Raw genomic sequence first — 13270 nt, forward strand, 5'->3', positions numbered from 1 at the left:
GACTGCAGCTACAAGACCTTCACAAGCTACCCAGTTTGTGACAATTTTTTATACCAGCGCTGAGATCCTGACACATGTTGTAACAGTCATCATCTGGGGGATGTGTAGGTTCAACATATTTTATAGTTAAGAGTTTATGTTGTGTTTGATTTTTTTATGATCTGTAAAAAACTGCTACGTTAAGAAAGAAAAAGTAAGGGCTGGAGAGATGGCTCAGCAGTTAAGAGCACTGGCTGTTCTTCCAGAGGTCCTGAGCTCAATTCCCAGCAACCACAGGGTGGCGCACAACTATCTGTAATGAGATCTGGTGCCCTCTTCTGGCCTGCAGGTATACATGCAGACAGAACCCTGTATACATAATAAATCTTAAGAGTTTAAAAAAATATATTTAAAAAAAAAAAGAAAGAAAGAAAAAGTAAGCTGAGGGGGATGGTACATGCCTTTAATCCCAGCATTCAGAGGCAGAGGCAGGCAGATCTCTGTGAGTTCAAGGCTAGCCTGGTCTATAGAGCGAGTATTAGGACAACCAGGGCTACACACAGAGAAACCCTGTCTCAAAGAGCCAAAAAAAGAGAAATGTATATACTCTTTTCTCCCATAGTGCTTTTTGTACATATTTATTCTTAAATAATACTTATTTGTACAAATAGTGAATGAATGATCTATATAACAGAATCCTCATGTGGTTCTTCTAAGCAACAAAACCCTGGAAATAAATATCTATCAACAGGTGACTGCTTAAACTATGTTAACAGACATACAACACAGGTCTCTAGAGCAGTGGTTCTCAAGCTGTGGGTCATGACCCCATTGGCAAACCTCTATCTCCAAAAATATTCACACTGTGATTCATAACAATGGCAAAATTACAATTATGAAGTAGCAATGAAAATAATGTTATGGTTGAGGGTCACTACAACATGAGGAGCTGTATTAAAAGACTGCATCTTTAGCAAAGTTGAGAACCACTGCTCTGTAGCATTGAGATAACTAAGTAGATGTATTTGTGCTGGTATGGAATAGTCACAAAGAGACATAACCAAATAATCAACCCAAGCTTCATTATATTCCCTGTAGCAGGAGTTTCTGCAGAGCTCTGCAGCTGGTTCGTTTCCACGTGTTAACACCTGGCTTTGACCTGCCTTTTGTGTCCGGTACCTTTTGTTTGAAGTATGTAAATCTTAACTGAGAGTTTTCTAAAGGCTCAAAACCCATACCAAACTTGGTTGGGGAAGGACTCAGAGAACAGATGTCCTGTGACTGGGAATTGCTTTGACATTTGTCTCTTTGGGGGGCTTCAGATAAGAGGTTTTGGTATGCAAAAATTGACTTGCTAAGGTGTAAATTGTATAATCATAAAAAAGCCTTTTGCAGAGCTACAGTCAGTCAGTTCACCCGAAACGGACTCCCCTGTGGCTGCACAGGCTAAAAATCATCCTAGAGTGATCCTGATTCTTCCACAGACCTGGGTGAACCAAACACCCAACACAATTATTGAATGCATGTCTTCTAAAGAGGTGTATCCATCAGATCCCTCCCCTCACATCTCAGGGAACTCCACAGAAGAAGGAGCAGAAGGAATAGGGAAACAGAGAAGATGGAGAACACCAGGAGAATAAGGTCCTCTCAAACAACTGAGCAAAGCTCATGAAAACTTCCAGAGACTGAAGCGGTCCTCACAGGGCTTACACAGGCCTGCACCAGGTCCTCTGCACATATACTGTAGCTTCCAGTGTAGTATTTTTGTGGCACTCCTGAATGTGTAAATAAGTGGGTCCCTGATTCTTGTACCTTCTTGTGGGGCTCCTTTATTTTTCTGTTGGCTTTTATTTTTTGATATGATGGTTTTTGTTTTATTTTATTTTGTTAAAAAAATAAAGGGATGATGTGCCCCCCCTTGAAAAAAGAAAGGAAAAATCATATATTGTATTAATATTTTTAAATTCTTGGTCTATCAAATCAGTAAAAATTTCTTTCAATCACAAAAAACACATATGATTTATATCTTGTCTTATTCATATATTAGATAAAAATTTCAGTTTTTCACACAACTAGCTAGAAGGTGGCTTTTATATTATATTAAACATTCTAGCACACTTGACTGCCTTATCAAATACACATATTTCTTTAATAACAATGTAATGGGAACAATAATAATGATAACATTTTTATTTTCCTTTGCATGAAAACTAAGACTGGGAAAGATGTAAATATTGAGAGTGATGTCACCTGTAGATCTTTCTAGAATTGTTTTGTTTATTGGTTTCCTAAAGAACACCTTCTAAAGCAGCCCAGATGAACTAGATCTGTGGATTCTGAATTTTCTAAACAAAGATAAATGATTTTTGTATTAAACCTTAGAATTTTTTTGAAACTGTGGTGCTGGATGTGAGTACACACCAGTTTAATCTCAGCACTGGGAAGACAGAGGCAGGCAGACCTTTGAGTTGGAGGCCAGCCTGGTCTACCTGTTAAGTTTCACATTAGTCAAGTACATAGTGAGACCCTGTCTCAACACAAAGCAAAAACAAAATAGAAGAGGCAAACCCATGGAATGAACTGGCTACTAATCCCAGAGCAAGTCTTGTGTCTGTACTCAATCCATGGATTTCTATCAGACAGTCCTCAAGCATAATTTCATAGTCAGTTCCAGTGTAAAGCTGAGTTTCACAGCTTTGGCTCTTAAGACAGTCTCAGAATTGTTCCTTCACAAGAGATGGCTCAGTGGTTAAGAGCACTGACTGCTCTTCCAGGGGACCTGGGTTTAATTCCCAGCACATGGCAGCTCACAACTGTCAGTAATTCCAGTTCCAGGGCTTCTGACACCCTCACACAGACGTACATGCAAGCAAAACACTAGTGTGCATAAAATAAAAGCAAATGGTTTAAAAAAAACTACTTCTTTAAAAAAAGAGAAAAAGAGAATGTCTTCTCACATGCTGGTTTTGGTTGTGAGAAACAGAAGCATTGACTAGCAGTTTTTGATAGAATGAAATTAATTAAAACCCATATCAACCTTTTCATTCTAACAAGAGTTTCCCAATGTTTTTCCTTCTCTTCCAAAGTTTCTCTAGAAATCTGAGCCTGTGTCCAATATACAGACCATAGACTCCAAAAGAAGCAGTAAATCCTGTCATCCAATTGTTAGTGCAAGTCTGGGATGATAAAACAATGACTCTAAACTCATCTTCAAACTTCCTTGACCCTTTCACTCCTCTCAAACACCTTTTCTATCTCCCAAACTTCTCTCCACCACACAAATACACACAGAAAACCCTACATCCGGCTTGACTGTGCATGCCTTCCAAAGCATTATTATATTACATTATTATATTATATTATATTATATTATATTATATTATATTATATTATATTATATTACCACTTATTAAGAATGAACAAGTTGCTCTGTGATACTCTGTGTGAAAATGTTCCACACTCTCTCACATGGACAGAGTGTATGATGGCACCCAAAGTGCTTTTACATACATTATCCAAGTAGTTCGCTCAACACTGTTAGATATTAAGAGCAGATATGATTATTTTATTCCATAGGGGATAATTCTATTGCCTTTGCTTTACTGAAACCAAGAAGTTCTCACCTATCTTAGCTTCTCTATCCAAGAATAAATATCATGGCTGCTAACCTGACATCTTAATGTATCTCTACCACTAGTCAGTTTCCCTTAGACATTTACCATTGCTTCCTAATACTCACAACTGCTTGATTATCAAACAACTTTCTGACTGTGAGAAAAAATGATAGACTCCTTCCTCCTGCATAAATATTTGGTAACTTTCTCCCGAAATTCCTTGGTTTTCACACCATAAATAATAGGATTGAGCATTGGCGGTACAAGGAAGTAGAGGTTGCCAAGAATGGTGTGGACATGAGGTGGAATGCCTCTTCCAAAGCGGTGAGTTAGAAAGGAGAAAAGGCAGGGAGTATAGGAGACTAGCATGACACAGATATGTGTGGTGCAGGTGTTGACTGCTTTGTGGTGGGCCTCCTTGGAAGAGAGGTGCATGATAGCGCGTATGATGAGCACGTAAGATGAGGCAATAGCTGAGATGTCTATCCCGACCACCAACAAGGCCACAACCAGACCATATATCCGGTTGACTGTGGTATCCACACATACCATCTTCACCACAGCCATGTGTTCACAGTAAGTGGTGGGAATGACTCGATTGGCATGAAAGGGCATACGTTGGAGGAGGACAGGCATGGGGAGAATAAAGAGGATTGCTCGCACCAAGCTCACTAGGCCAATGAGTATGATGCGACTATTGGAAAGGATGGTGGAATATTGCAAGGGCTTGCAGATAGCTACATAACGATCAAAGGCCATGCTCATCAGGACAGATGACTGCATGGCTGAGATGGAGTGGATGAAGAACAGCTGCACCAAGCAGCCTTCATAGCTTATTTCACTCTGTCCAAACCAGAATATGCAGAGAACCTTAGGAATGGTAGTTGTAGACATGCCCAAGTCTGTGAGAGCCAAGAGGAAGAGAAGCAGGAACATGGGCTTGTGCAGGGAGCGCTCCATGGAAATGGTGAGGAGAATGGTACAGTTCCCCATCACAGTGATGAAGTACATGGAGGAGAAGGGGATGGATATCCATCTGTGCTTGTCTTCCATCCCAGGAATGCCTTGAAGAACGAAGAAAGAAGGGTGGCCAGTGCTGTTACAAGGCATCATGGTGGCACCCGGGTGAAGTACCTGAAGGGAGCAACAAAGAAACTACCTAGGCTTAAAGTTCTTTTAAAAAGTCAGATGTTTTAAAAAGAAAAAAAAATTGGAATATTAAAACACACAAAACAATCTGAAATAATAACAGTATATGTTATGCAACATGGCACTATACTATGATGTGCAGTAATAATGTAGTGTTACTATGACAGCATCGATGTCTGAGAGAATCTACGCTGTGAGAAAAGCTTTTAATAGGGAAAAACTGTTGATGACTCGTTGTTAAAACAGTATTAAATGTAGGTGAATGTATGATGAAATAGAAACATTGTCACTAAAGATCAGCTTAAATCATGTCAGAAAATGAACAAAAATGCAAAAAAGAAATAGATACATTTACTTCCAGAAACAATCTGGAAAAAAATGCACCAACATGAAAAAAAATTTTAATTTAAGAACACTTCAAAATTTATATAACATTCTACATCTGAAAATTAAAGAATATCCATTTCTAGCTGATGGGGGATCTGGAAGGTTTTGTGTGTGAGAGAGAGAGAATTTGGCGGTAGGAATGAAGGTAGAAGGAGGCACTGGGTGACTGGGCAGCTGAAGCTCTGTGAACATGCTGTGCAGTACATTGTGAAGGTAAAACCTCCTCTCACCTACACCCTCTTACCTGAATGTGAGGCCCTGAGAACCTGGGCAGCTGGTCACAGCCGTCTTCAGCAAATATTTTGAGGTGTGTATGTACATGAGTATGGAGGTGTATTTTAAGAAGCATCCACACTCATTGCCCTGCATCTCTCCACTCTCCTCTCAGGCACAAGAAGCCATGATGTGCCTCTTTAAGCCACTTAAGAAGAGGCCCCCAAGGTCTCCAGAATTAGCTCCTTGACAACCCCACCCTGCAACACAGAACCACAAGGCAACACAGCTGTTATGGGTAAGACTGACCCTGGAGATGGACTGAACTCCCTCAAGATAAAGCTGGTTGATCTTAGGGATTCTGGAAATGCTCAGTCTTCACTGGAGAGATCAAAGTTAATGACGAGAAAATGAATGAACAGTGAAAGAAACTCTGCAGGGTGTTTGTGTCTGAACATTGTGAGTCTCGAGGAAAAAAATCCTGACTCTGGCCACAACAGAGACAGATTTGGTGGAAACTATGCTAAATAAAATAAGACATATATGGGGGGAAAACCATGTCGTGATCTTACTTATATGTAGATTCTAGAGAAAAACATACAAAATTCAGACAGACAATAAAATGATACTTCCTGTGGAGCCAAGTGGAGGAAGTTTACAATAAATGGAGCAGATAGGTCAGATAAGAACTGCAAAGCTCCAGCCACCAGTGAGACCTGGAGCTGACACAGTGCCCTGTGTTGAAGACTTTTGCTGAATAAGTAGAGTATAGCTTCTTTTGACCCTGGGAAGGAACCATGAATAATTAAGATGATGGGATGTCTTCATTTGTTCCTTATATTATTTGACCAAATCAAAATCACAAAACCAGGAAAACTCAACAAAAGCTGGACTCGGTCAAATTCTGATGAAACCCTGCTTGCAGACAGATCTAGTAGAAAGATGGCAATAAGAGATGACTGTCAGGAATATTGAAACAAGGGCACAGAAAGGGGACTAGAATTGAATGCCTTGTGACATGCTTAAATAGAGCAGTACAGATGTCCTTGACTATAAACACGTACCCTCATTGGGTACCATAGAGCTATGGTTTCTTCAGCAGAACATCATGGCTTTCCTAACATTCAGAAAACCCAGACTTCTGCCATGTATCTCCTGTGTGTTACAGGTGATCCTGACAACTAACAGTGGCAGGTAGATGCCAGTGGCTGGTAGCAACCAAATGAATCATTTCTCCCAGTTCTGCTTTCCCATATTACATCCATAGGTTAGTCATATCCCTGAAGGCAGCTCCTTAAATAGAAAATCTTTCATTATAGGCCAGAATATTCTAGCCTCTTTAGGAAAAAAAAAACCAACTTAACCTAGTTCTTTAGATAATCACAGTAAGGATAAAAACCCAAGCCTGTGTATTCCTAACATTTGTGAAATGCTTGGCACAAAATAGGCATATAACAACCATCTAATAAATCAATACACAGATGAGTGTCAAACAAATTAATTCATTTAGAAATAAACTAAAAGTGTATCCTAGTTCATCAGTTCTTATTCATTTTAGATATCTAAATGCTTAAAACACAACTAGTATGAAGGCTATTCCTTCTTAAATGAATTTATAACACGTGTTGTAAAACCAAAAAGTGTCAATGTATGTCAAAGCATAACATCCACACTACTTTTTTCTCTCATCATCTGACTATTCTCATGTGTTCCAGGGTTTTGAATCCTAGGAAAGGCTCTTTAGCTCAGATCTGACTTGTACTTCCTTTCTCTTACACCCTCCCTGCTGTAAGCAGCAGCAAGACTACACCTCCATCTCGTCCACCCATTTTCCCACTTTCCCTGCCATATCAGAGGCTAGCATACAGGATAACGTTTGCACGTTTTTCTCATTATAATTCCTCCCTTACTCAGGCATGTTCTTTTGGGCAGACAGCTGAGCCTCAGCATCATGTCTTGTGATCCACAACAAAGGCTAACTAACAGCTGCTACAGCCTACCTATGATCCTGTCCTATATATGCTACTTTCAAGGACTGCAATAAGTTATTTAGTCCATCAGCCATTTTCGATATGTACTCATACTGACAAGGTGGACCCTATTCACCAAAGAGACATAATACCCTGCATTATGTAAATAGAGACAGCCACCATTGGACTCCCCAAAAGGTTGCTGGAAAGGTTGCTCCACGCTCAGATAGCTAGGTTTAGAATGTCTTGCCACCCATCATAGGGAACATACAATTGCCACTACAGCAAGGAGGTATACCTTTCGATGCCACATGGGAGAAGGTCATCACCTTAGGATTGTCCCCATGTACTCTTTACCCTAAATGGATAAATCATCAATGAATTCTTATTACTCACTACATGGCCCACAAAACCACTCCTCCTTGGCTCATTTTTTGGTTCTGTCAGACCCAGTTTGGGCACCAATGTGTTGCATGACATTTCCTGGAGTGACAGGAACAAACATCTATCCATGTCATAGGGCACCAATGGGAGATCAAAGAAACAACTGTACCCAACTCTAACTTAGTGAACCAAATAGTTTACTGGCATTATTACAGGAGCACATGCCTAGTGATCTGAGCTCAATTCTTGGAGCCCACATAAAGGCAGAAGGAGAGAACTAACTCCACAGAGTTGTTTTCTGATCTCTACATACACACTATAGCATGTGTGCCCACATATCATGTGTGCATATACACAAACAAAATAATAAAATTAATATAAAAATTTAGGGACCAGTGAGGTGGCTCAGAAGGTACAGGTGTTTGCCATCCCTCAGCATCTGTGTTAGATCCCTGTAAGCCACGTGGTAGAAAGAGAGAAATAGTCCTGAAAGTTGTCCTTTGATCTCCACACATATGCCGTGGTTCACTTGGGCCCACATGCATACACATACACATATATTCACATTACAGAGACAGATGGAAGAAAAAAGTTAAACTAAAAGTGCATATTCATTACAAAATCCTATGTTTATTATAAAAGCTGTTATAATTTATTGGTGTTACAAATTTAACGTAATATACATGCTGTTTTAGTAGTGTATTGCTATAAGTGATCATACTTTTAAAACTAATGTTGATAGCTCTGCATTTGCAGTTTGCTCATTTGTTCATTATATTCTTACATTACTGTTTTTCTAGCTATGTATTTCTATTTTTATAAGTCCATATTAAAAGAATTTTAGAACTTTAAGTTAGTGAAGAAAATAATTTAGGAGTTCAAAAATACGGACCTTTAAAAATTCTCTTGGGAGCTGGGTGGCAGTGGCGCGCGCCTTTAATCCCAGCACTTGGGAGGCAGAGCCAGGTGGATCTCTGTGAGTTCGAGGCCAGCCTGGTCTACAGAGTGAGATCCAGGACAGGCACCAAAACTGCACAGAGAAACCCTGTCTCAAAAAAAAATTCTCTTGGGTTTAGCCATACTTAATCATTGTACCAAAACTCCCTCTTTTAAAAAAATAAAATTTTCATAAATAAATTTTTATGACTTTCTGTTTTTAATACATGGTTTACAATTATTTTTTGACTTAACTGTTTTTATATTCCTATCTTATGTTTTGTTTATTCTTGGTTTCACTAAGACCCTAGTTTCACAGTAATAAAAACTATTAAGATGTCTTTTGCACTTAAACTTTAGAGGCTCTACATGATGACTACATGTCATAAAGATTTGCTTATGTCTTTAAAGGGGGTAACAGATGGGCTAAATATGATCAAAATACACTATATGCATCCATGGAATTCTCAAAAAATTAATTTAAAAATCATGTATTTTTTAAATGATAGAAATAATTAGGCATTCTATTCTCCAAATCCAAGTAATGCTATCATGAGAGTTTTGTTCTTTATACAGTATAGGAGAAACATGTTTTGATGAGTGTTTGCTTCTGGAATTTAATGAAACATTCATTTTCACTGTTACTGTAAACTCAAACTCAGAAACTATTCATCAAATACATCATCAAATAAGTAAGAGGCCTCGGTGATTTAACAAAGGTTTCAGTGTCTCTAACTATTTTCGCTATCAGAATAATCACATGATAAAGTTCTGAAAACTTAATTGCAACTTATACAGAAATTAGATGGCCTATTTTGTAGTTTTGTTAATGCTGGTTGATATGACAAACTGATGGATGTTTAAAATTACCTCCAACAGGTAAGGGCCACCTCCTTTCACCAAATTCTTGCTTACCTTCTACCAAATAATCTTAGAAGGGAATAGTGGATATTTTAGAAACCAAGAAACAAAAGGATTGCTCTTGATTCTAACGAGAGCAGATTTTTCAGGTGCAGATAACAACCAGCCACATTCTGAGAAGTTCATTCCTGCACATGTGTTTTCACCTGACAATGCCTTTGTCCTTTTCCAGTATATGTTATTAGTGAGTCACCAGCCAGGGGCTCCTCATAAGCAGGGACTCCTGAGAGAGAGTCATGGCAAACCCACCTTTCTGCATACCAGTGACACAAGTGTACAGCCTCTGGGTAAGACAACAGAACAATTAAGATTTGTATCACTGTCTTTGTTTCATGACTAATATTATTTGTTACCTTAATTTAGTGTGTCTTAGTGTCTGAGGGTTGTTCAGTTCACTGAAACGTCTTCACTATAATCACAGCCTAATTTCATTAAGTATTTTCTTTGCTATCTAATGTATAATGCAACTCATGAGCATGGATGTGTGTGTGTGTGTGTGTGTGTGTGTGTGTGTGTGTGTGTGTGAGAGAGAGAGAGAGAGAGAGAGAGAGAGAGAGAGAGAGAGAGAGAGAGAGAGAGAGAAACACAGTGGATTTTTAGATTTGTTGACCCCATACAATCTCAGTATATTTATTAACTTTTTTTTAATTGTCTGTTGTTTTTTTTTTCACATGCTCTCAATCTTGTTTTCCTTCCATTGTTAAGCTTGACCTTCAGTGTTTTCAAGGTTGGATCTTGACCATAATCAATTGAGTTCCTTATCTGAATTCACACATCACTGACAGTGTAGAAGACTCCCATGCCTTTTATACTGAATCACCACAAACAACATGCTTTGCTGAAACCACATCATCATCTCTTCACCCACCAAGGTGGTGACTTTACCAAAGTCTGGCACTTAAGCCTATTTACCTGTAAACTCGACTGTATATCCAGTATACAATTGGTCCTTGATAAGTATTTTTAATAGAAGCTCAATTACAATAAATAAGCCACGCTCTCTTAAAGCTCTTACAACAGATTTGTTCTCTGTGAACTTCCTTGGCAGAGCAGACTGAGGAATGGGTAGTTATTGCTGACTGGTTACAGAGTTTCTACTTGTAGTGATAAAAAGCTTTACAAATAGAGTTGAAGGTCTCCCAACCTTGTAAGCATAAGTCACTGAATTGTAAGGCTTAAGATGGGGAAAATGACAAAGTTCATGGAATAGATAGTTTTATGATACCAAAAAGTAGAAGTTTATGTTCTCTGTTGACATGACTCTTAGTCACCAAACCCCTCATAATAAATTAAACCAACTATGGATAGGCGGCATGCTTCACCATTGAAAAAGAAAGATACTGAAGTTGCAAAGTAGAATGGATGCCCTCGATGATCAAGAGTGTCTAGTAATGGGACTACAGTGCTCAGTGGTTAAGAGTACTGGCTGACTGATCTTCCAGAGGACCTGGGTTTTATTCCCAGCTCTCTTATCGAAGCTCACAACCACTTTTATTCCAGCTCCAGCACTCAAAGGAAATATACACGAAGGCCAGTTGCTTGAGGATTCTTGTCACCCTAACTGGGTGCCACTAGCAGGAAACTGTCCATGGAATCCTTGTACATCCAGGCTCCCTACTGAGGTAAATCACAGATTATACCAAGTCCACCAGGGCCTCTAAGATGTTTTGCATATTGAACTCACCATGCTTAGAAAGCTAGGAAGCAGAGGCCACAAGTCATGAGGTGAGTATGTCCTTTACAGAGTGGCATCTTTTGAAGTAATTCCTAGAGAAACTTCTGGTCTTCCCTCCCTCTGCAACCACATGTTTCCAGACTTCTCACAGTGACTCTCCCAATTGCCATCTTCATCCGGGTCAAACCCCACCTCAGGTCCAAAGGGACTTAGCCTGTTATAGCTTTCTGTGGCCAAGGCTGAGACTCTCATTGGTGACACTGGTTCTAAGAAAGTGATGATATCAGTTAATTAATAAATATACATGTGCATTCTTAATTCTTTGAAGTGATAAGTAAAAGGTCTTTAACCCTACTTTTCTTCTTCTTCTAACACATGTATAGAGACACAGAAAATCTCCATGGCTCTTCTTTCAAGTATTCTACATTTCCTCCTGACCTATTACTTTTCCTTTCAAGACCTGAAGATTCATCCATAGCCTACACTTGACTTTATAGATATGAAGGAGTTCCTCTGAGATCTTCAAAATCTCAAATATTACATTATACTGACTTACTGAGGTCAATAGAAGCAGCAGCCTCAAGCCCAGAACTCATTAGTCCCTGGTACATGTAGAGATTATTGTCACCTCCTCTTTACAAAAAAGTCAAATATTCTCAGTCGGATTTGTTTGGTATTGATTCCATAGACTAAGGGGTTGAGAACAGGAGGTACAAGGAGATAAAGATTTGCAAGTATGATGTGAACCTGAGGAGGCACGTGGTGGCCAAAGCGATGAGTAAAAAACGAAAAGAATGCAGGGATATAGAAGACAAGAATTACGCAAATGTGGGCGCCACAAGTGCTGAATGCTCGGAACTGGGCATCCTTTGAGGGCAGTCGCAGCACTGCCTGCAGGATCAGGATGTAGGAGGTGGCAATGAGGACCACATCCATGCCAGTGACTGAAAGTGCTACAGTAAGACCATAGATGGTGTTAGGCTTAATACTGGCACAAGCCAGCTTGGCTATGCCCATGTGCTCACAGTAGGTGTGAGGGATGATGTGATGCCCACAGAAAGGTAAGCGTTCAATGAGAATGACAAAGGGGAAGACAAAGAGAAGGCCACGCATCACACATGCCAGACCGATCTTCCCAATCACGATGGCATTGAGGATTGATGTATAGTGAAGTGGTCGGCAGATAGCCACATAGCGGTCAAAAGCCATGGCCAGCAGAACAGCTGACTCTGTGGCAAAGACCGCATGAACAAAAAACATCTGGGTGAGGCAGCCATGGTAGGAAATGACGTGGGAGCTGAGCCAGAAAATTGCCAGCATTTTAGGCAATGTTGTTGAACAGAGGACTAGGTCAGTAATAGAAAGCAGGCATAAGAAGAGGTACATTGGCTCATGGAGAGCCCTGTCAGTTATAATGATGTAGAGGATGGTGCCATTTCCTACTAGAGCCAGGATGTACATGGAGCAGAAGGGAATGGCAATCCACACATGCTGGTCCTGCATCCCAGGGATTCCAAGCAAAACGAATGTGGCAGGGTGGAAGGCAGTGTCATTGAGGACAGAGGCAGAGAGCATCATGATGCAGATAACACACCTTCTTCCTAAAAGTAGTTAAAAAAAAATGAAAGGATGTTATCCTAAGTGTCATCTGTCTACTAAATGCCCATTTGATTTCTTGTCCTTCATTCACACCAATTCTGTTCAAATTCATGCCTTTCTTGCTTCTAGTATACATTATTAAAACACTTTAAGTAACAGTGTTTATCTCATTTCCAGGGTTTCCATCTTCCAATAAGACTTCTACATCATGTTCCAAACATTCTAATATGAATACAGTCAATGTCAATTCACACTTAACCTTTTGCAGAACATTTTGTGTTCAACGTCTCTAGCCTGCCCTCTATCATCTTGTATTATATCCTGGGCTCTGGGTCACTGGCATGGATTGTATTCTCCACTTTTTTTACTAGTAGAAGAATTTGACCATAGAAAATAGCAAGCTTCTGCAGGAGATGAGGGAACTGAAGGGTAGGCATTTATTT

At 39.6% G+C, this 13270-nt stretch overlaps 2 protein-coding genes across 2 annotated transcripts; both read right to left on the reverse strand.

Annotated features, from left to right (window-relative positions):
• Window positions 1-3731: 3731 nt before the first annotated feature.
• LOC131900954 (olfactory receptor 52D1-like) lies at window positions 3732-4746 on the reverse strand. The gene has a single exon (XM_059252263.1). It carries the CDS (start codon window positions 4704-4706, stop codon window positions 3732-3734), a length of 975 nt encoding a protein of 324 aa, XP_059108246.1. The 5' UTR covers window positions 4707-4746.
• Window positions 4747-11852: 7106 nt separating this feature from the next.
• On the reverse strand, window positions 11853-12806 carry LOC131900965 (olfactory receptor 52D1-like). Its single transcript, XM_059252272.1, has one exon. It carries the CDS (start codon window positions 12804-12806, stop codon window positions 11853-11855), a length of 954 nt encoding a protein of 317 aa, XP_059108255.1.
• Window positions 12807-13270: the final 464 nt, after the last annotated feature.

Source organism: Peromyscus eremicus, chromosome 1 (genome assembly GCF_949786415.1).
Source record: "Peromyscus eremicus chromosome 1, PerEre_H2_v1, whole genome shotgun sequence".
Taxonomy (NCBI): domain Eukaryota; kingdom Metazoa; phylum Chordata; class Mammalia; order Rodentia; family Cricetidae; genus Peromyscus; species Peromyscus eremicus.